The sequence below is a fragment of the Lytechinus pictus genome, chromosome 12, assembly GCF_037042905.1.
Source record: "Lytechinus pictus isolate F3 Inbred chromosome 12, Lp3.0, whole genome shotgun sequence".
Lineage (NCBI taxonomy): Eukaryota > Metazoa > Echinodermata > Echinoidea > Temnopleuroida > Toxopneustidae > Lytechinus > Lytechinus pictus.
The window spans coordinates 30,359,357-30,384,574 of NC_087256.1; the positions used below are offsets into that span (position 1 = coordinate 30,359,357).

Sequence of the window (25,218 nt, forward strand, 5' to 3'; positions counted from 1 at the left end):
TTATCAAAACAGGTGAGGCAAGTATGTAGCAAAGAGGATTGATCACATGAATGATCATCAAATTGCTTTAATTCTTACTTTACAGCTATAGAGAAAATTCTCAATTGAACACATTGTAGGCAATAAATCAGAAATTTACAACAACAAAAAAGATCAATCTTAAGGGGTCTCTTACAAAATAAATTTGTATAACTTTTAAATTCACACTTTTTGCATGTTATCCGTAACAGTATATTGACTGTGTATTTAGTGGCATAGGTAGAAATACCATAACCAAAATATTGGGCAGAGTTTGTCAAAGTATCTCAATAAGAAATAATTATCATCATTGGTATCTGTGTGATATTGGGCCTTACATTGTATAGTAGATTATGACATTATGAATGCAAGCAAAATGAAAGATAGTCTTAATTCAGGCAGATAGACTTGCATTTATATTTCTGAGAAATATGTTCAAAATCTGTTAATACCAGACATGCTTCCTTCCCCCCCCAAACCATTTTCAATATGTGTTGTAATAGATTGGGGGGAAAATGAAGTTAACAACCGACTCATTATAATAACTGATCTGTGAACAAAATCTAATCTAAAACTATGACAGGTTTAGATTACCATTGCAATTGACCTGTTAAAGAAAATAGTTTTACACCAAATTTATGTACAGCTGTACATATTTACTCTTCTGCTGTTTTTGTGTGTGTAATAATGGTAGTCAATAAGATCCACACAGGCACTTGTAATACCATCATTTGCAAAAGTTACAGACCACCTGAAAATGTGTGTGTATAGCGCATGTATATCATTGTAATATCCTGTAATGGTTTCATTGAATCAACACAAACACATTATATTAGGCCATTTTTTAAAGAAACTTACAGTTTATTGCAATTATTACATGTAACTAAACAATAGACAACACTCAAGTGGTCTTAAACTTTTGCAAATGATGGTAAAATCAGCAACAAATTATAATGTATTGAATTGTATAAATGCTTGAATCTTTTTGTATATGCCTGAAAATCAGTTAAGGTGTCAAAACTTGGCAATGTGATGTTCAATAGCTAACCAATTTATCAATGCATTATTTCCCACATAAAAAAAAAAATACCTCAGGTTTAGGCTAGGATATATTATTTAACAAGTTTGGATGTCGTGCTCCAGTATAAAACCAGTTTGTACCCTTCATATATCATGAACTATTTAATTACATATTCAAGCGGTACTTTGCCAAACAATGGAGTATATTTCATACAATGAACACGTCTAATTCCAAGAGTTTTGTGAAATAACGTGAAGCAATACATTCCAAATTACATCCAGGTGAAAATGTTGCAATGCAGATTCTAAAGGATGGAATTACTAATCATCAGAGAAACCAAAATAAGTTGCATAATTCTCCAATTATTTGATTACCTTTTTTTTTCAAACACAAGACTTGACTTGCCTCTTTATAGACTTGTGAGAAAGAAGAATTAGATGTATGTCACATCTCCCAAAACTCACTAAAACATCGAAAATAATCTTAATATTATTTCCTTGCAAAGTTCTTGCTAAAGATTTATAAACTCACAAAAAAATACCCAATTTTGTTTCAATTTTCCTTTCTTGACCTTTTCTCCCGCAAATAAGCATTTCTATGAAACTATGAGTTTGATTGATATGATCAACCTGAAACCAAAAGTGTTCTATGCACCAAAAGACACACATTTTGTCCCAAAGATTGTCTGTAGATGATATCGATATTCCTCCATCGAACAGCAAATTAACAAATTATGGACGAAGAGAAAAAAAAAGAAAGTCAAATATGAAATTGCATAATGAAATCTTTGAGTCTTTACATTTTAACTTGCAGCATATGGGCTCACAACAAACTTGAATTACAGACCAAGTCAGCATTCACTGACAGTAGATAACACTCTACTTTACTCTTGACAGCCAGAATAAGTGATCCCGTTATTCCGACGTGGTCACTGTTGTTCTGGCACAGAGTGTAAAGTCGAGTGTAAACCGATGGCAAAGAATGCCGACTGCCACCATAATATGCTCAAGATACATTGTCCAAATAAGATAATAGAAAAGGAATTTTCTTACAAAAATAATTTCTAGAGTGGATGGAAGTGAAAATAGACCCTTTCCTTACAAATGCCTGAAGGTTTATCCCAAACACTATTTCCAACTAAACCCCTTCACATATGGTCTTTTATATAAAGGTGTGAGCACAAAAAAATGAAGATATCGATGAAAGAAAAACATAAACCACATTTTTTCACACATAATACCGGTTATGTTACCCAAGCTGAAATTCTCTAAACAGAGTGCCATAACACCCAAATATCCCATGATCATGGGTCGACATAATGAAGCATGAATTCATAGCCAGCGTATACGTTGTTTATCTGTAGCTGTCCGCTAATTACTGCAGTCCCGTGCATGATCTTTACTGTCGCTTTCTACCTACTGTTGCAAGACTTCTATAGTCCCATACACGCTCTTTCATGTAGCTTTCCACTGAAAGGATTGCATGTCCGCTGCAGTCCCATATATGCCTTTCCCTGTATTCTCCTCTACTGAATGCAACATACGCTGCAGTCCCACAAATCACCTTTCTGTAACGATTCACCACTGGTTTCTCAATCTCTGCTGTCCCTCTTATGCAGTTATATTTAGTGATCCACTTACACCGTTGGGCTTCCACCTGCACCCCCAAAATCGCTATCCACATCCATATATATGACTCTAGATGGTTTGTGGGTAACAGCAGGAACGGAAAGACCCTGAATGACTCCTATAGTCCCATTGGATGGATTCTATGTTAGCTCATCATGTCAACCGTCACTGTGGAGTTGCTACCCGTGCTGCCATCTCCGTTGTTACCCGACGTGTTTGACGTCCGCAGAGAGTCGTTCACGTCCCTCCTGAATACAGACAAGTTCTGCGTAAATCTGAAATATGAAAAGAAAAATGAAAACCACAATATTAATAGGAAAAATCTGCTTTTATATCATGTTTAACCCTAAATAGACTGGGCTATTTTGATGCCTAAGAAGACTGGGGGGGGGGGGGGGGGGGCTGATTCAGCCCCCCCCCTATGATCTCGGCCGTCGACCGCGCGATCGTGACGAAAATTTGCACGTGCATTACCCATGGCATAACCTCCAAGACTGTAGGATCAAATTTTCCGAAAAATCTCATAATTCATTAATTATGCTAATCAAAGATTTGCTCTAATTAACTAAATAAGGCCTCTAAACTGCTCATTTTCTATTCACAGACTCTTTGAAGGATTCTGATCAAATGTACTTAAAAAAAAAATCAATATCACAATTCAATGTATTTTATTGTTTTTTAAATTTCTTATGTATTTCTCTGTTTTTCGACTTTTTGTTTTTTATTGTTTTTTTCAATGGAAATCGTCCGCTACTTTATTCTGACCATAAACAAGATGAAATTAATTAAGTTTGATTAGTAAAATTGAAAATAAGGATACATTTATGAAGTTTGGCTAAAAACACAATTTGCATTGGATTTGTACACAAATTCACGTTTTGAGCAATTTCGGGTCGACATGCACTTACAAAATGTTGCGTAATTTCGGAACCACGTACCCGGGCGTCGCAAATTTGGTCTCAAAAGTTGCGAAAGACTTGAAAGAAAAAAGTCATGGAACGGCGCAGCGCCAGCTTTTCGCGTTACAGATTTATCGCGATAAATGTTGAGGGGGGGGCTGAATCAGCCCCCCCAGTCTTTTTAGGGTTAAAGGCCACCACACACCTTACGATTGGTATGCGACTCGTGGTTGGAATAAAACGTAGAATTTGATGCTTATATTGAGACATGAAATATCTTACTTTGCAATGTTTTAAATCATTGTACTAATACCTATGTTCAAATCTGTGACTATGCTATCATCCTAAATATACTAAAAGCGAATTTAATATCTAGTCATAATGACGTCATAGCAATCGTACAATTGGCTACGATTTGAAACTAACTTGGCCTTTACTCCAAAATAAAGGCTTGCAATCATCCAATATTGCTAGTATATCATCAGTTAATTTGAACCTCAAATAAAAAGATACTTTTCGTTCACATTTTCAGAAAATGAGCAAAATGCGATTGATTCCAAAATCGGATCGTGGAACAGTTGTAAGGTGTGCAGTGGCCTTAAAGGGGAATCCAACCCAAATAAAAACTTGTTTTTATAAGAAAAAGAAAAATCAGACGAGTTGATAGGTGAAAGTTTGAACAATATTGGACAAACAACAAGAAAGTTCTGAATTTTTAAAAGTTGTAAATATTGGTAATCACTATACTCATGGAGACTTCAAATTGGCCGCATGTGGGATGTCATAGTGATGTAAGGCAAGGACTACTCTTCCATGTACTCCAATACATATTATGGCTAAAATGTCATTTTTCCCAAAAGTTTTATTTCAAATTATATTTTTCATTTATGAGGACATTAACAATATACTAACTGGGTTATATTTAGATTACTGCCCAGGGGAATGGGTACTTAGGAGAAAACCACAAATCCCTGATAATAAAAGTACATGGCCTATGGGAAAGTTGTCCTTGCCCCTTGTCATAATTTACCTACCCAGTTGCCAATTTGAAATCTACATACTATTAGTAATCTTAATTTTAAAGCAGCTATAACTTTCTTATTGCTTGTCCGATTTCTTTCAAACTTTCACCATTCTGTTTAATTTATTTTTCTCCTTCCCAACACAACATTTTATGGCCAAGGCTGGATTCCCCTTTAAAGAAGGCCTTGATACATCACAAGCACTTTACAGAAATATACCATTACCCTGGCCATGGGATTCTAGCTCGCCCACACACAATGCGAACAATATCCAACTTCCTAGACAGCATTCCCGCAAAAGATTTGAAACTCAATTGCTAGGCATACTATACTATATAGGCTTTATCATCCGATCTGGTAGCCATTTAGCACCCGGATGGAGAGTGGCAGAGCGTGGATCGATGTCTTGCAAGAGGACGCTAGCCCAGAGCTGCCAAGTTGTATTTTGCATTTTCAGTATTCTTATCCCCCCAAATCAGTATTTTGACCAAAAAATCAGTATTTTTACCGTGTGAGATAAATACTTTGTATTTTCCCCCAAAAAAGTGTATTTCATAATAAAATGCTTGCCGCACTCGCCCATCACGGCGCTCAAGCTGCATGCAAGCTTAAATGCGCACTGCTCTTGCAGATGAAAAAAAAAACCCATTGAAACTTGTGTATATCTCACCCTGGTTTTTACAAAATGATTGAAAAAAAAACAAGTTACCTGAAATTACATTGATCTAATAACCATATTTGTGTACGTTTTATGAAATAGAGACATATAGAGATGATTTTTCTCAATATTTTTTTTTTTTTTTTTTAATACAAAAAACATATTTTTACAAGAAAAAAACGTACTGCCGTATTTTGGTTGCAAAAACGTACTAAATACTGCTAAAACGTACTGGTTGGCAGGTCTGCTAGCCGCATTGGTACTAGAGCAAACAACCCTTTAATTACAAGATGAGAGTCAGAACCACTATGTCCATTACAATGCTTCCACAAAAGAGCATCACAAGTATTTGATTTTTCCAAAACTCAGAACTGCACAATATGCAGAAGTCATATCAACACAATATCTACAATGAGGCGATTCTCAATGCAGTATAAAACTTCATTAGTTAATATTGTTATAAATTAGTGATATTGAAAAAAAAATCATATTGTGTTTTATGAGGAGGGGTTTCATTCTATCTCAATTTGCAGTATATCTTTTTGCATCATTTTACATGACAGTTTTACAATTGTTTAATAGCCAAACCAACTGTCACGAAGGAAGAGGCTTTCAATACAGGAAATTTAACTGTTACACAAAACAAATCAATTCTCTCTTACCACATAATGGGTGGCAAAAACCCATTAAAAATAGGAAATTGAATTAAAAAACCTGGCTGTGTTTTTGATAAAGTAGTCTTCACTGTCTTCTGCAGTACAAATATTCCTATTTTAGTCAAAGAAAAAAAAGTCAATCTTTATTTCTTGGCAATTAATTATTTGACAATTTCTAAATTATTGAACTGAATAGGGTTAAAATGTTATTTCAGTTATTCTTTGTGAAAGACTGTGTTGAGGAAGGGAGAAAAGGTATATTTTTGTGTTAATCTTCATAAAATCTAAAATAGACCGTAAAGATAAGAGAATGGCTGAAAACCTAACTTAGAATGACACATGGGCACTAACAGTATACCTTTGATTTATCAGCTCAAATAGAAATGACCGAAATCAATCTACACTGTAATACAAATGCAAACAAAAATCTAGAGCACCTTTGGACTTTAGGACAAGTGGTCTTATTCCAATTGAAAGACAGTACACTTGCAATAAAAAAATGTGTAAGGTTGGACTCTATGTACAATATATCGCAGTAGGTGTTTTTCCCATTTTTTTAGCAAGGTATATTTTGACATTTACTGTGATACATGTATTTTGATCGACGATGATAAAGCATAAATCATTATTGCTACTTCGATTCCCTATCAATGCACCAATGGTTTTTGAAAGAAATCATAACCCCACCCCCACCAAACGAGGGGGGGGCAGTTTGCGTCAAGGACGTTGTGACCTATAGAGCAAATCAGTGTAGTACCGTATCTCATTTCCTCATAATCTCCATTGTACATAACTTCCTAATCAAAGCTACTACAGTTTGGCAAATATGTGGGACTTGCTTCCCGAGAATTTGAAAACCCAATCATCACCGACCACATTTAATTTTTTTGACAGACAGATAGCCATTTATTCATTCATCTTTAACGTTTGAACCTATCATCTATTTTCTATTCAATAATCTTTATTTCTTACATGTATTTCTTAATTAATTCATTCCGGGGGGAGGGGGGCATACAGGATCCCCTCAAGGATGTGTTCTGTCACCCATCCTCTTCATACTCTATACTAATGATTGTCAAACGGATGGTGTAAACATAAGTATTCTGAAATATGCCGACGACACGGTCATTGTTGGACTGATCTTTAAGAACGATGAAACAGAATATAGGAGAACTCTGGACACTTTTATACACTGGTGTAATTCTAATTACCTTATCTTGAATGAGAAGAAAACTAAGGAAATTATATTTGATCACAGGAAAAAACAAAATGTCTCCATAAATCCAGTTGTCATGAAAGATTCTGAAATTGAAATTGTTTCATCATATAAATATCTTGGTGTAGTAATTGACGATAAGCCAAACTGGGAAGAACAGTGCAAACATGTTCTAGGTAAAGGTCATGGAAGGCTCCACTTTCTGAGGAAACTGAAGTCTTTCCATGTCGACAATGTCATCTTCAAACTCTTCTACTCCTCGGTTGTTGAGAGCACCATTTTATATGGATGCCTCTCTTGGTATTGAAGTTTGAGGAAATGTGACCAAACAAAAAATTCAGAGGTTTAATGTTAAATCAAGCAGGAAAAATAGTTGGGGATAGGTTTTTACTTGATGATATCTGTTCTGCCTGCATCCTTAAGAAAGTTGAGAATGTCATGAAAGACCAACAACACCCTCTTAATCAATATTTTTGTTGGATGAGATCAGGGAAACGACTCCAGTCTGCAAGATGTAGGACAAATCGCTATCTTAATAGTTTTGTACCATTCGCGATTAGGGCATTTGACAGCTCACATTAAATGGTATCGCCTCTTTTCAATTAATAGTTTATCAAACAACCCACAGTTTTTCTTATAGAAACTCGTATATCTGACGACTGTTCTGAGTATGTACTTTTTCATGTGTCCCCATTTATTACTTCCTCCCCTTCTTCTTCCTTCTCTTCTTCTTTTCCTTTTCTTCTTCTTCATCTTCTCCTTCTTCTAATTCTCCTTTTCCTTCCTCTTGTTCTCCATCTTTTACTTCTTCTGCTCTGGGTTAGTCATGTTTGCTTTAATAATTATTCTAAATCTATAAAGTTTGATGCAACTGGGAAGGAAAGCAGTTTATATGCAAGTGTCGCTAGCATCTGCAATCATAAGATTGTAACAGGTCCATGGTGACCGTGGACCTCTTCATACTTTACTTTTATTTATTATTGTACTACTATAATAGGTCCATGGTCATATTTTACTTTACTTTTATTTTTCTACTACTCCAATAGGTCCTCGGTCATAGCTTATTCGTGCTTTTAATTGTATCTAATTGGGATCAATGCTTGGAAGTCACTGGTGTACGGTACTTGAAATGGATGCATTATCTAATTATATCAATGCAGTGTGCAATATAGGTAGTGTTATGCCTTGCCCCCCTCCCGCTGCCTCCCTTTTTCTCCGGGGTAATCTCCCCTTTCTGTTCTCTATCCTCTCTCTGAACTTCTTGCCCCTCTTGCTCCCTCTTTCTTTCTTTTACTCTCTTCTTCTCTTTTTCTATCTCTTCACACTGGACATTGTTTCACCTTCCTGTTGGGTGAGCGCGGGGGGAGGAGATGGTGCCTTGTAGGAGTTTTCTTTTCTTTGTTGATATTATGTTTGTATATATATATATATATATATATTTTTTGTAATGGTGCACTATCTCTTTATAATTGCCGTTAATACTTTGTATGTCTTTCTCTCATGTATTTTTAGATGTTGTCATGAAATGTATGTATGTAAATCCCAAAACAAATTTCCTTTTATGGACGTGAATAAATTGAATTGAATTGAAGTCATTAATTTGCTCTGTAACACCTTGAACATCAAATTAAGATGGGAAGTGTGATGTATATATTATCATCATAATATGTATATATTATCATCATAATAGCTGTAATGAAATAGATGCAGACATGAGCATACATGTATGTCAAATAATGAGACAGCCACAATAATTCATCCTAAACTCTGGACTATTGTGATAGATAATCACTCATTCAGGCTCGCATTCTATTACACTCAGCCAACTGTAATAGAATTCTACTAAAATAAATCAGGCTGCAATGAGGTTATTAAGGCTGTCAAGGGAAATGTGTACACTTTGGATTGTCAGGCATACACTGTACATCACTTCTCATTTTTATTTGATCTCATGTTATATCAACTGTCAACTCTTGGGTTATGTTTTAAATTATTCTACCAACAAATCTAGTATTTTTAAACAACCTGTATCTTTATCCTGTGATACATTCCCTTTCTGCCAATATGCATGAAATAAACATTAAACTGTGTATTTCCTTAGGACAAGCAATATACTGATAAGCCAATATAAATTGTTTTGAACTAAATCTGAAAACACAAGAGATGCTTCCTCTACTTCAAGGTCAATGACAGCATTCCAGTCAGAGTGCACTATGTATATCCTCAAGCAATCTCAATGTTTCAATAATACATTCCTAATAACTGTAGCAATGTTTATTCAACAGCCACATGCAAGATTGATCATGTAGATAGGCAGCAGATATAGTGGTAGAGGTTCATGCTAGGTGTTTTGGGTCTGGTGTATAGGCAAAGTGGAAAATTACACAGTTCAGTATGACAGGTATCAAGAGACAGCTGAAATATACTAATTTCTTTGATTCTTGATGAAAGACAGAAAGACAATGAATAAACTATGTGTTGGTACGCCCTGATAAGCAGGTAACAATTTGTGCAATTCTTGCTTATGTCATGACAGATTCCCTCAGCTTTTGATGATTAATGATTTGGTATACCTCAACAATATTAATACGATCATCACAATCACCACCATGATCACGATCATCACCATCAACACCATCATCATCATCACCATCATCATCATCATCATCATCACCATCATCATCATCATCATCATCATTATCATGATCATGATCATCATCATCACCATCATAATCATGATCATCATGATTATCACCACCACCAGCACCAGCACCATCATAACATACCTGCCAACCTTTGATAATAAAAAATCAGTATCAATACTACGAGGGCACCGAGTGGGTGTCCGGCCCGTTTTAACGGTAGGGGCTCTTTGCATTTTCAGCATGTAAGTGTACCGCATTTCCCTACACTTTTTAAAGCAAATATATCCTCACAATCTACCTTTATGTAATTTAATATCATTTGTCAATTAAAAGGTCTTTAAATATCACTTTTGTGACAAAAAAACACCCAGTTTCATGCAGGTGTGATTTGTTTTCATTTAATTCTATGAATTTTTCTTGTTCACCAGAGCTCTCAAAAACTTTAATTTTTTCTTATTTTTGAATATATTTTTGAGAGCCCTCTATTGGTGGAAAGTGAGATTGATGAAGATCTTCATCTCCACAGATTCTCTTTTTAATTAGAAAAAATTAATTTCAATAATTCAATTGAGTTATGGGCCAAGGCATAGGCCTATTTTTATGATGAATTTAGATCTAAGTTGGGCCTAACTTACTGTATGATAAACTGACATGCCAAAAAATCAAACATTTATCCAGCCTATATCAAGAGAAAATAAGCCAAACATTGACAATCATATTCATGTTATTTCACCGCACAGGGGTTACTGACTGAGGACAAAACCTAAATTGGATAAATGCTTGTTGGTATAAGAGAGCAGATTTTCAGCCATGACAAAAACGGAGCCGAAACTAAACGGCTGCATGCGCCCGACCCGCACTGCGCACTTGCGGTGCGCCGGTGAGCTAAGACGGGGAGGCAGAGGCGCAGCAACTCGGCGGGCGCCGGGAGCTTTGGCAAGCGAAGCAAGTAGATCTGGCGTTCGGCTCCGAAGGCTCAACTTGAGATCGAAATTTGATAATCTCCTTTCTTCCTCAAAAATTTGACAACTATTCAAGAAATAAAGTACAGATCAATGTTAAAATTGCGTTGGGATAGATCTAACTTAGAGTAGCGTCGGTGCACGGCTGGCCGGGCGGCGCGGGGTATGGTGTGCAGCCGTTCGGCAGCTGCAGCATGCAGGCAGCGCAGCTCAGAAGCTCAGCAATAAACCACTGAAATCACCAAATTTAACACACTAGACATACACTGCACATTCACTAACTCACTCCCACACTACAAAATCTTCCGGCGACATGGGCAAAACCTCAAATAAAAGGTGAAGTTTTCTTACCTAAATCACAATATTTCGCGTCAAAAATATCACCACCGGTAATTCTTAACATCGTAGTTAGGAAACAAGGGGTCTAAAAAAGTGTATTTTTCACGGTTTTTCCGATGTTCGTGGATTATGAAAACATGTCCTCACTAAAAACTGGCACTTTCGCGAGCCGATGTCAGCCGCCATTTTTTTCCGGAAGTCAACGCTAAGTGCGGCCGTAGCGTGTACGCTCGTTATTTTCACATGCATATTTGCAATGGAACTGCGCACTTAGCAGTGTTTGCGCGCCGTTTAAAGTCGCTCTCTGTGCAAAACTAGCGCATTTGCGTAGCCGTGCGCTCCAGTCGTTTATGCGTTAGTCGCATCTTGATATGAGCCGTGCATGCGTTAGTCGCATCATACAGCCGTTTCAATAATTTCAACACTATATTGATTAACCCAAAAATCTGAATTTTGGTTTTAAAATTCGGAATTCGGAATGGAGGTATAAAAATCGGTATAATTCCGCCAAAATCGGAATGGTTGGCAGGTATGTCATAATCATAGGGCTCACCTGTCTCTGTTCTTTGTTCTGAGGTTCCTCTCGATACCATCCATAAGGTTCTTGAAGCACATGTGCATATCCTGTTGCTTCTCCACTGGCTGGGCACTAATAACAGACTGCTGGAACTCTTGGAAATACTAATAACATAAGCAAATAGGAAAAATAAATTAATTCCCGACAACAGAAATAAAGGATAAAGGGGTACTTCTTACAAATCTGTCAAATTATCAAGGATTATATTATCAAATATGCGAAAGTCAGGAGATACATCTCAATATGTAACTTCTGAAGGTTTCCATGGTGAAGAAGAATAGTGTAGTAGGTTTCACGGTACACCATGTATCTTTCTGGGGCAAGCGTTGGTCCTGAAAAGGACCACCCAAGTTAGGTGGTCCTTTCCAGGACCCAAACCTACTACACTATATCTCAATATGTTATATAACATTACAAAGGTCTTACATGTATTTCAAAATTGAATTTCATGAATTGAATCCTGCCCATACCCACCACACAAAAATCAAACAGATGATGTAGTTGGTATGATTTTTTTTGAAAGCTTAAATCAATTCTTCAGCTTTATGTTACTTCTGGGAAAGGTCAGAGGTTCAAAACTGAAGAATTGAACTAAAATTATAAAGTTTTTACTTTTAATAAATATTCATCATAGGCAGATAATTGAATTCTTTTAAATTTGAACATATTGACAAAGTGAGAAAAAAAACAAGACTAATAAGTAATACAAGGAAAAACAAATTTATCATGGAACCAAGACACTTACATTTTCATTGAGTAGGATAAGACCTAAGAGAGGCCTAGACATGGACCACTGATTCCTGCATTCCTCAAACATGATAATATTCAGTACTGTTGACAGCATCTACAAGGAGGTGAACAATAGTGGAAAATATCAGGTGTAATTGATTATTTGGGAATGTAAATCATATCAAGAGAAAATCCTGTTAAGAACGAGATTATGTGTCAAGAAACTTGGTGTTCACTTAGTCGTTACCAAAAATAAAAAATAGACAAAACAAAATCACCATCACCATCACCATAATCATCATAATCATCATCATCATCATCACCATCATCATCATTATCATCATTCCAGTTGAGCTTTTTGGAGCTGCAAGAGGAATTATATCATCAAATCAAATCTCAAATCATCATCATCATCATTATCATCATCAGCACAACCACAACCACCACCAAAATCATCATCATCATCATCATCATCATCACCATCACCATCATCATCACCATCATCACCATCATCATCATCATCATCATCACAGCCACAACCACCACCAAAACGACCACCACTACCAACATCGACACCACCATGACGACCATTATCTTCATCGTCATCATCATCATGAACCAACCTGTCTAAGGAGATCCCTTGGTACATCTAGCAGGTTTGTGTAGTTCTTGGTGTCCCCTCCACTCTTCGGCCAGCTGTTGGTCTGACCAGTTGTCTTTGTGCTCTTTGTGAGTTGCTTGAAGAGGAATGTCCCTATATGATCCAGGATAGCGCAGCAGCTTGTACACACCATAGTATCTGTACAACAAAACATGGAGGGATAGGTGTTTTGTCATATTGCAATCTCTAAAGCCGCAGAAGCACTTGGGGGCCTGATCTTTTATGAATAGCCAATATGACAATATTTTTAGGTACATGTTTATAATTAAACATAATCATAGAGTAAAGAATTATGACATTGTGAATTTTCTCTTTCTTCAACCATGTTAAGAGTTTTTGCAATATATTTTGGTAGAGCATGATAAAACGACCATTCACAAATCAAATTTGGTGGGAATCAGTTCATGGTGGCCGAATGTATGGCTAAATAAATTAATACTTGAAAATCCCCCCATTGAAACCAATGTATTATTTGTCTGGTTCTAAACCTTTAGAACCAGAATAATGGTACATTGACTTCAACAGGGCTAATGTGGTTAAATCTTGGGGCCCCATGGACCAATTCCCACTTTATTTGGTGAGTCAATTGTTTTTCTCATGCTTTGTCAAAATATTTCAAAAATGCTGAAATCCAAAATGTTTTTTGTGACATCAACTCATTGGTATTCTATTGGATGTGGACTCACCGAGCGCTGTAAGACCTTCTGATACCGATGACAAGACATGTAGGAAGACTGGAGGTTCTAAACTACTGATGAAACCCATGTGATCTTGGGCTAAGCATTCCAAAAGAACATAGTATGATCCACTGAGTTTAGGGTAGTCCTGGAATACAAAGACGAGAATAACTAGCATCCTTCAATGTGCTCAGTATTACTTCAGAGAGACATGGCTAGTAAGACTGACTAAAACTAGGCCCCGTCTTACAAAGAGTTGCGATTGATCCCATCGTCAACAACTAAGGAAAACTAACATTGTCAACATATAAATGCATGCTTATTCAAAACGTTTTCTAGATATGATATGATGTATTTTCCTATACTCTATTGTTTTCTAGGCAATTCAGTATGCTTCTTTTTGTTTACAGAGGACATTGTGCACATTTCCTGTAGAAAAAATGATGACATTGATGGATTTCCATACAGATGAGGTTGATTGGATCGATTACAACTCTTTGTACAATAGGGCCCTGGAGAGAGTTTCGTGAAAGGATTTTATCTGACAAGTCCTGTTTTATCTGACAATTACCATAGTAACAGTACCTCTCAGCCAATCAGAATCAAGGAAAGTTGTCAGATCTGACAACTCGTCGGACAAAAATGTTGATGAAACCCTCCCCTGAACTTCAGGGAGGCAACTAAAGGGGGTGGGTATCTTACTGGACTTGAAACTAGTTTATAACATTTTACTTGTTACACAGATGTCTCCTGAAAATTACAGTCTAAGTAGTTGCAAGAACTTTAAACTATCAATTTTGAAGACTGTTGGGAGACTTCTTTCAGTCCAGTCTCTGGGACGTCTTAGAAATCAGTCTGAATAATATTTAATTTCGGAGACTTTGTGGAAACATCATTACAATTACAAGATACATTTCAGAGGCTTTGCGGCAATTGAGGAGAAAACTCCAAGATATCGCAGTGACTGAAGAGACATTGCAGAAGTCGCTAAGAATTCTTCCAGGCAAATTCAGTGACACCTGGGCTTGGAGATGCCTTTGATTTGTCTTCTGAAGTTGTGTCTTTGTGAAGCATTTCAAATTTCCTAAATTTGACTTCTACAGGTTTTACTACCTATAATCATAAAAATAACTGTAATAAAACTTATATCCCCCCACTCTCAGTTTTATCAACGTTTATTTGTTGTATTATCAACTAAGTCTGGGCCATACAGTAAGATATATCTCTTAATGTCAGCCAATTACAATGGTCACTTTCTTTACTAGCTGCTATCTGCCAAGCAACACTTTATTTATCATAACAATACTATGTATGTTTAAAAAAAAAATATATTCCTTTGGTGAAATAAATTTTAATTGCATTGAATTGATTTAATCACTCACCAGCAGATTGCTTAGGGGGATCGAGAGGAGGAGTTTGACAAACATCTGCAATGCTTCTTCTAGTGCACTGTCACCGTAGAGACGGAATACACCAAAGTTGACATAACTGCCAGAGAGGGCAGCTTTCAACATGGAGAAACAAACAGCGATGCCCTTCAATGTGGGGAGGGAACAGATAGTCAAGGAAACAATGATCTTGAGCAGAAAGGTTGATTATAATTTATACTTACCCCCAAAATTGAATGAAATACATTAACCCAGGATCAATAATAACAATAATCCGCTTTTATATAGCGCTTAATACATCGGAATGATGTCTCTAAGCGCTTTACAGATCCCGGCATGCCCGCATACAATGTACGCACCTTCTCCACTCCCTGGTGAGCATTCTAACCAGAGTTCCAAGACTCAATTGCTAGGCATACTACAAACGCTTTCGCATCCTACCGGATACCCATTTAACACCTGGGTGGAGAGTGGCAAATTGTAGATTGACGCCTTGCCAAAGGACGCTAGGCTATAGTGGGATTTGAACACACGACCCTCTAATTACAAGGCGAGAGTCAGAACCACTACACCACAACGCTTCCACCATAACTTTAGGATCACAGTAACTAATGGGGCATTGTAAGAATCTGTTTAAGGTCTCCAGATATCCGAACTCGCACTGCATGAGCATGTTTTGCATCGAAATTCATACATTTTGTATGGAAAAAAATAAAAATCTATTTTTAGGTGTCATATAAACCAAATAATGAATGTTTTTTCATTCGTGCAATGGACAGAATACTTCATTCGGTGAGAGATGAAATAATGATCCATTCATTCATAAGGATCATTTCATCTTTCACCTCATGAAGTATTCTGTCCATTGCACTCAGAAACATTCATTATTTGTATACTAATTACGCATCAACCAAGTTGCAAGCAAGTATTTTCCTCTCAAAATGTTAGTTCCACATTTCTTACATATATTTAGATTATTCAGAGGGAGTAAAATTATACAAATTGACAGTGTTTAGGCCCTTTTACACCTCAAAAGATAATTTTCTATAAAAGGATATTTCATCTGGTATATCTGGTCTTTTGGAATGTCTTGAATCGTGAGCAATCTTGTACCTGTAGAAATAGGAAAAATAGGAGATGAAAGATATTTAAAAAAATGGTAAGAGGACAAGGAAGACAGAGAGTTTGTACATAATAACCAAGCTCAAAGATCGCTAAAATATCATTTTATAGCTTTATGAAGAGTCAAAATCCCAAAGGTATTACATTCACTTATGACAAGAATAGTTCTAAGAGCAAATCATTACAACATCCACTTTCTAATACTAGTATTACATTTCCATAGATGCCTGTAAGATATGGAACTAATGAAAAGCTTTGATGTAGCACTTTTTAAACCGACCAAACTGGTCATAATGGACCCTTTCAAAAAGTTGAATAAGTTTTTCACAGTATCCCGCATAGTTATAGATCAGTTCATTGTGTTCTGAGTAATTCAAATAATAATAACAATCACAATATGCAAACATTTATATAGCGCTTTATACAATGTTTCAACGTCCTGAGACTAATCTACTGAGCCACAACACCTCTACACAAATCTGCCGTACTTTGGCAAAAGGAAGCAAGTTACAGAAGGATCATTTGCTGTAAACGAGCAATGTGTGTTTGTCATTTACACAGGCGTCAATGCAAGTTAACAGCATATTTTCTTCAATATCTTTCCATAGAACGATCATTTCTTCTCCAAATCTTGCCTGAACGTGCAACATACAAAGGGTGTTTCAGAAACAACAATAACTCAAATTTGACTGAGGTGTCACTTGCTTCCTTTTGCCAAAGTCGGGCAGAAATATTTGCAGTTGTTTCCCTTGACTCACCATATGCTACCATCATCTTGCTGGTTTCTCTGAATAGCAAGATGCCATTTGGTGAGGAGACATCAAACTGTAACCTCTGTGATCTATTCTGGACCAGTTCGGCCATGAGCTTAAGAAGGGGCGTGGTCACGGATGGGTCGTGGTACCACAGCTCTATGGCACTCAGTAATACAGGGGTGTAGGCAGGGTAGCTGGACAAAAAACACTTGGTCAAGGAAGACTGATGTTATCTATTTCATTTCATTTATTTATCTATTTAATGATCTAATAATTTTTTATCAATTCAATTGTTGTTCATTTATTCATAAATGATGATAATGATGATGAGAATAATAGGAAGGGCGATGGACAAAGGAAAGAATATCTACCATACCACTAGAATGCACTCAAACAAATCTCATACCAGATATCTGCATTTTTTGGAGGAACACAAAGAAACTTCTCATACTCGAATTATCAGTCCCTTTTGAAATGAACATATCCAAAGCACATGAGTTCAAATCAAACAAGTACGCCCCCCTAGTCACAGATATAGAAAGCAATGGATATTCAGTGGTATTCCTTCCTTTGGAAATCGGCTCTCGAGGCCACATCTCACCGGACAATGCAACGAGGCTAAAGCGGCTGCTGAAGGAAACTGGGAGTCCCGTCCATCTCAAACAATTCCGAAAGAATATATCAAAATTGGCCATCGTGTCATCTTTTGTCATCTATTACTCCAAAAAACTGAATATGTGGGAAAACAAACTCCCTCTCCGTGTTTCAAGTACATAGTCGGACTCCATTTTCCTTCCCTTTGCTAACCTCGTTGCACTTCCCAGTACTCCATATCGATTGTTGTATTATATTCAAAGGTTTTTTTTTCTTTCTGTATATTGAATTTTATTACCCTGCATTTTCTCATTATAGAGAAATGCTAACCTCGTTGCACTTCCCAGTATTTTTCTCCATATTGATTGTTGTATTATTTAAAGCTTTTTTTTTCTGTATAGTGAATTTTATTGCCCTGCATTTTCTCATTATAGAGAAATGTCCTGGGCGTACATTGTATTCCTTTAATGTGCAGATTTGCAAATAAAGTGATATATAACAACATTACACATTTCTACAGTGTTAATTGAACTATTCATTTATTCACCAATTCATTGCGAGATTTATAGAGTTTCTCCCTACTGCGAGATTTATAGAGTTTCGTACATTTGCAACTGAGATTGACACAGACGTTTGTACTTGTTAGAGAGGCACCTGTGCAAGATTTATACAGACCTTCTGGATTATTTCTTCCATCATGTAAATAAGTTTTGAACTTCATTTTGAACCAGGAACCAATATTTTATATCTGCAAGCTGTCATGGTTTTGCTGAATCTTCACTTCAGTCCCACATTATCTTTCTTCTGATGGTGGATAATACAAACATTTCCTCAACTACATGTGCTTTAGTAAGTCTTGAATTTCACTCTTCCGATTGCATTCTTATATTTATTTGTCAAAAGTCAAAGCACACATCTAGAACTATGCCTGATACTCGTTCCAGCAATAAATCTCAGAAAACTGTATCAAAAGTAGCATGTTCTTCAGAATGTAAGGAAGATAAATCTGATGAGGCACCATCTCTTGGTAACCTTGATTTGACTAAGGATCTTCTTGAAAGAATAGATATAGCTGTTCAGTCTGCTGTAGCTAAGGCCATGGAAACAGAGCGTATCAAGCTCGACGAACATATGCAAGAACGGGAAAAAATAAATTGAAGGAAATGCTAGATGAAAAGCTGAATGCTCTTCATAAATGTGAATCATCAATTAATGATAAAATCAATAATCTCCAACGAATCCAAGAAAAGATGCAATCTACGCAAGAATCTGTTGAGGAATTGTCACTTCGATTGAACAACCTTGAGCAATACTCCAGGAGAAGCAACATCAGAATCTTGGGAATAAAGGAAAATGCCAATGAAGTCACCGATAATGTCGTGCAAGAAGTAGCATCACGTATTGGTATCCACATCTCTACACAGGACATTGATCGCTCACATCGCATTGAAAAAAAGAATTTCCAGTCCACACATGAAAACTCATATGCTAGTGCTGCCAAGGAAATTCACAAACCACGTCAAATCATCGTGAAATTTATGTCGCATAAGACCAAGTATGAATTCATCAAGAAGCGTAGTAAGTTAAAGAACTCTGGGATAGTTGTGATGGAGGATCTGACGAAGTACAACAATCATCTCTTGTCACAAACTTTTAAGCACCAAAAAGTGAGTTCCTCCTGGTCTTTGGACGGCAGGATATTTGCTTCCATCAAGACTACAAATGGACATGAAATAAAAAAAATGATCACCTCTACCAAAGACCTTGAACTTTTGTAATGTATTAGATTGGAACTCTGTTTGATCCGGAAGTATAGCTTAGCTTGCAATCATTTTTAAGTATGTTGAAGGTTTCTGGTTCTTATTTCCTATTTTTCCTATTTTCTTACTTATTACTAATTACTTATTATTTCTTTTATCTATTTATTGTATGCATTTGTATGTAGGTGTGTGAATGTATGTGTATTGTGGGATAAATGCCTATTTCTGTCAGTTCAAGCAAATCTGTTCATGGCGTAAATATCTCTAAATTGAGACAATTTTTATCTCCAAGTTTGAATGAAGATTGTGATAGTGAGCCCGCCAAAGAGTTACATGTATATATACCTGAGGAATTCAATAGTTGCATTAATAATCTGGAGATGAATGAATCAAGAGATGTATTTTCATGCATGCATGTAAATTGTAGAAGTATATTTAAAAATGGTGATTCTCTTTTATCTCTACTTAGTATTTTAGATTTTACATTTTGTGCAATAGGAGTCTCGGAGACTTGGTTAAAACCTGATGATATCCCATTTAATATAAGTGGGTACGAATTTATTGGAAAATCAAGAGAAAAGAAAAGAGGTGGTGGTGTAGGGATTTTCATTCGAAATGATCTTAACTTTATACATAGAAAAGATCTTGATGTGAATAATGATTGTATAGAATCCATTTTCATTGAATTTAATACTTATAACAAAAAAACAGTATTTGGTTCAATATATAGACCTCCAGGTCAATCTATTCCTATTTTTCTTGGAATGCTGAATGTTATTCTAGAATCTGTTAATAATGGAAATAAAGATCTCTTCTTAGTTGGGGATTTTAATATCGATCTAATGAATTCCCTTAATAGTGCAACAGTTGACAAATTTTTAGATATTCTCATGATCAATTCTATGTATCCGTTAATATATTTTCCAACACGTACCACTCATAATACAAGTTCCCTTTTAGACAATATTTTTACTAATAAACTTGTACATATTATGTCAGGTGGTTGGTTGCAGACATCAGCGATCATTTACCTATATTTAGTATTTGTAAAAAAGAAAAGAATAAAAGTCAATCATATTCCTTTGAAAAACGTGACCTTAGTGAAGTAAATATAGGTAGGTTTATGGATAAACTCAAGAATATCAAATGGATTATTAATGAAGATCCAAATCATAGTTACAGTTGTTTCCTACATCAATTTTTAGAATGTTATCATGATATTGTTTCCCTATTAAAACTGTAAAAATAAAAAAGAGTAAACAAAATAAACCATGGATCACTAAGTATTATGTGCAATAACAAATTCAAGTTATATAGAAAATATCTTCAGAATCGAACAGCTTATAGACATGAAAAATATAAGAAGTTTCGAAACAAGTTGAACAATGACCTAAAAAAAGCTAAACATAACTTTTATAAACATAAATTTGATAATGCTATGGGTGACATGCGGAAAACATGGAATGTTTTACAAGACATACTTGGTACAAAAAAGAAAGATAGGAAGAAAATAGTAGAAATTTTTCATGATAATAATTTGATTCAAAATGAATCTGCAATCTTTAACATATTTAATGAATATTTTGTCAACATTGGTTACAACTTAAGGGGAAATGTGCAATATTCTAATGTAAATTATCAATCATTCTTAAAGAACAATGTGAAAACTGCATTTTTTCCGCCTGTCACTTGTAAAGAAATAATTGAAATAGTTTGTAAATTGAAAAAGAATTCCAGTCCTGGTTTTGATAATGTACACATATCTGTTGTTAAACGTGTCATTCATGTCATTTGTGTTCCTCTTTGTAAAATCTTCAATATGTCTATAGCTAAAGGTGTATTTCCTGATAAAATGAAAATATCTTAAGTAATTCCAGTTTTCAAAGGTGGTGCTCATAATGATGTAAGTAATTACAGACCCATATCTGTTCTTCCTGTCTTTTCTAATATTCTTGAAAAGTGTTTTTACTCCAGGTTGTATGACTTTCTTGAAAAATGTAATATCATTTCAGAACGTCAGTATGGTTTTAGACCGGGGCATTCCACGTCTTCTGCACTTCTTGAGTTCATCCATAAAGTTAGCAATTGTTTTGACAAGAAAGAAATTATGTTGGGTTTATTTCTTGATTTGTCAAAAGCCTTTGATACTCTCGATCATTTTATTTTGTTACACAAACTCAGTAATTATGGTATAAGGGGTGTGTTATTAGATTGGTGTCAAAGCTACTTAATTGATCGTAAACAGTTTGTATATGTTAACAATATTACTTCCGAAACAGAATGCAGCAGATGTGGAGTGCCCCAGGGTTCAATTTTAGGCCCGTTGTTATTTCTTATTTATATGAATGATATATACAATGTATCGTGCCATCTTGATTTTATTCAGTTTGCAGATGATACCAGTGTTTTCATGTCACATACAAACCCACAGTTACTAAACGATAAATTCAATCGTGAATTGGTACTTTTAGATAAATGGTTATCTGTAAATAAACTAGTACTTAATATTAAAAAAACAAATTACATGATATTTACGAATAAGCATTTAGATACTCAATTTCATGTAAATATGGGGAATAAAAAAATCTCATTAGTATCTTCATTAACATTTTTAGGGGTGACAATAGACAACAAATTAACATGGCATGAACACATTGGTATCGTCTGTAACAAAGTTTCCAAAGGAGTTGGTATTATCAACAGATTACGATTCTTGCCAAAATTCATATTGATGACTATATACAGTTCAATTATTTTACCTTATTTAAACTATTGTAATATAGCCTGGTGTAATTCAAATAGCTCATATATAAACAGACTCTTCCTATTGCAGAAAAAGATTGTCCGTATCATTACAAAGTCCTCTTATCTTGCCCACTCGAAGCCACTTTTTTTTTCAATTACAGATTTTGAATATTTATGATTTAAATCTCTATAATATTGGAATTTTTATGTATCTTTGTTGCAGAAATAAAATTCCCATTCAAATTTCAAAATATTTTCAATTCAATTCTGATTTTCACAATTATAATACAAGATCATCCAGCAAATATCATTTTCCCCAAACAAGAACAAACAGCTCAAAATTTTCTATTTTCTTTAAAGGTCCAGAAATTTGGAACAATATTGAAGTAATTATAAGAGAAAAACCAACATTGAACTCATTCAAAAGGAGATATAGGCACTTTTTGTTACAGCGCAATAAGAGATAGGATTTTCCTGCATGTGTATAAAGTGTAAGTGTGTGCGTGGGTGTGTGTGTGTGTTTGTGTGAGTATATACAGAACTATGTTTAATTGTAAATTATTTACTTAGTGATTTTTTTGCTGTATTACATTGAAATGTATAATTTTATATGTTTTATGTGTACTTGTTGTTTTGTAAGGGGATAACCTAGATAAGTAATTTTACTTTTGTTATCTCCTCCACTGCATTATAAAATGCTTACTTTGTACACTTTTATTTTGATTGTGGAAATTCAATAAATTCAATATTCAATATTTCATATATTCATTCATTTATTCATCCATCTAATAATTATATTTATTTATTTTTTCACTAAGACATTCATTCATTCAATTACATTCATCATTACTTTATTTTCATCAACTTACTCAGTTATTACCTACTCAATGCAAGTTGAGTTAATAATTTAGAAAATAAGTTTGAACGAAAACCAATAAAATAATCTCCCAGGGGGCTGTTTCATAAAACTGTTTGTAAGTTTAGAGTGAATTTAAGAACAACTAGTGATCCATTCTTTTGGTAAATGATATTCACCATTAATGTTCATTGGTGATTATTTAGCGCATAAGAAAGGATCATCAGTCATTCTTAAAATCGTTCAAAACTTACGAACAACTTATAACACACCCATCAGGACCCTGTCTTATAGAGAATTACTATTGATCCGATCAACCTCAACTATATGGAAATCCATCTACATCATAATTTTTCCTGGAGGAAAGTTGTACAATGTCTTTTGTAAACAAAGAGAAGCACACCAAATTGTCAAGACATTGATGGCTGTTTGAGTATACATCACATCCAGAAAACATCTAACACAAACATGTATTTCATATGTTGACTTTGCTGGCTTTCCATAGTTGTGGTTGATTGGATCAATCGCAACTCTTTGTAAGACGGGCCCCAGGTGTTTGTATGTATAAATATAACAAATTAATGAAAGGGAAGCCTTACATAATCAGAAATAAAACAATCAAGCAAGAAAATGATGAAGTAAAGGATACATCCAGTCAAAGAGCATCATGTAACTTGTCTTTGTGTTGAAAGCAAACGCAATCCCTCGGATGTCTCGGGCTAGCCCAATGAGTGTCCTCTGCACATCACAAAAAACAAACAAAAATAATAAATATATAGAAATCCGAAATCAAAACTTTTTGGTCTTAAATGGAAAGAAACTTTAAAAAAAGCATTTACAAAGGGTCAACAACAGTTAAGTCCCCATTTTTTTTAAACCATGCACAGAATAATTCATTTATTAATTCAATAAATCATGAAAGGATATCATATGGGATGCGAGAGATTGTAAAAAGGTCTTATAAATCTGAAATATTTTTCAGATTTCATATGATTTACCATTAATCAGTTTCGATGTTACTGTCTACTCAGTGTACACTTTAATTCAATGAGAGCTTTCGTTATGTTTTTTTTTATTTTCATAAATCAATGAATGGAACAACCTCCCCTCTGATGTAGTGGAGAGCCCATCTGTAGTCGGCATCAAATCCGATTTGTTCAAATTTTGCAACTTCAAGAAAAGAGAAATTTGACCAAGATGAAAGTTTCACCTATCCTTGTTTCAAATGCTGTACAGTGCCATTACAGCAGTGTTCCAGAATCCTTCATGAGAAGTCAACGAGAAGGAAATATGTTTTCAACTATAGATGCCTACATCCCAGGTATTATTCAAAGCCCTCTTCTATGCAGTTTCCATTACATTACACTTCTATTACAAAATTCAATTTTAAACTTATCGCACAAGCAACTTTCAAAATGAATGATACACAATCAATGAAATTAATGAAAGATCATTTGCCTATGCATGCCCCACTTTGTGGGATAGTCTTCCTCAAGACATACAAAAAGGTATCTCTGTAGAGACTTTTAAAAATCTTCTCAGAATTCTTTTATTTCACTCTTAGCTCTTTATGCGCCTTGAGCACTCTACAGAGTGGATATGGCGCTTTATAAGTCACATTATCATTATATGTTTTTTATCAATCATAGGTACAATGGAAACCATTCAGTATAGAATTACAATAGACCAGAAAGAATGACTGTATCGCTTTATGTTTCAGGACACATAGTTTAGCAATCCATTTGTTTTCCATGTTTGATTGTACCTTGTGGTTAATGCAATCAAACACAATTTGTTTTACGATCAATTAGTAAATGTAGTGTTTTAACTGGTGAGAATCTTACCTTCGTATTAGCTTCATTCCAACCTGAACCTGTCTTTGCATTAGCCAGCTGGTTGCCAACATATTGAAAGGCCGTCGTGAGTGGTACCATGAAAGTTTCGAACCTTTCCTCGTCCTCTCCGAGATCTACCAAAAGTAACCTACCGAGGGCAGTGTAGAAGGTTGACCGGCACCTCATGTCGTGGACTGATAGCGTGCCATTGGCGCCAAGAAATGGAAAATGGTCGCTCTGTGGCGGTATAAGAGATTATCAATGAAAAGTGATGTCAGTGACAAGATTAATCAGTTATTTCACAAACTTCATTTTCTTGATATAATGTACATTTCAAGAGGAACTAGATATTTGGTCATTAAGAAAATTTGCTAATACTTTATTGGTCTTCTCCTTTTGTGTCTGACATCATCAGCGACTATCAAGTCATCTTGGTTTACCTGATTTTCAAGATT

The 25,218-nt window shown here is 35.3% G+C and overlaps 1 protein-coding gene across 1 annotated transcript in view; it reads right to left on the minus strand.

Annotated features, from left to right (window-relative positions):
- Nucleotides 1–488: 488 nt before the first annotated feature.
- LOC129272776 (exportin-7-like) overlaps nt 489–25,218 on the minus strand; it is a 53,897-nt gene continuing 29,167 nt past the window's right edge. The window contains exons 18-27 of the mRNA XM_054909878.2: nt 24,773–25,000; nt 23,578–23,666; nt 16,977–17,167; nt 16,155–16,209; nt 15,091–15,250; nt 13,718–13,856; nt 12,994–13,169; nt 12,387–12,485; nt 11,618–11,745; nt 489–2,942 (exon numbers count right to left, since the gene is read on the minus strand). Of these exons, the coding sequence (XP_054765853.2) occupies nt 2,813–2,942; nt 11,618–11,745; nt 12,387–12,485; nt 12,994–13,169; nt 13,718–13,856; nt 15,091–15,250; nt 16,155–16,209; nt 16,977–17,167; nt 23,578–23,666; nt 24,773–25,000 (1,395 nt within the window). The 3' untranslated portion in view covers nt 489–2,812. The remainder of the gene's footprint in view (nt 2,943–11,617; nt 11,746–12,386; nt 12,486–12,993; nt 13,170–13,717; nt 13,857–15,090; nt 15,251–16,154; nt 16,210–16,976; nt 17,168–23,577; nt 23,667–24,772; nt 25,001–25,218) is intronic.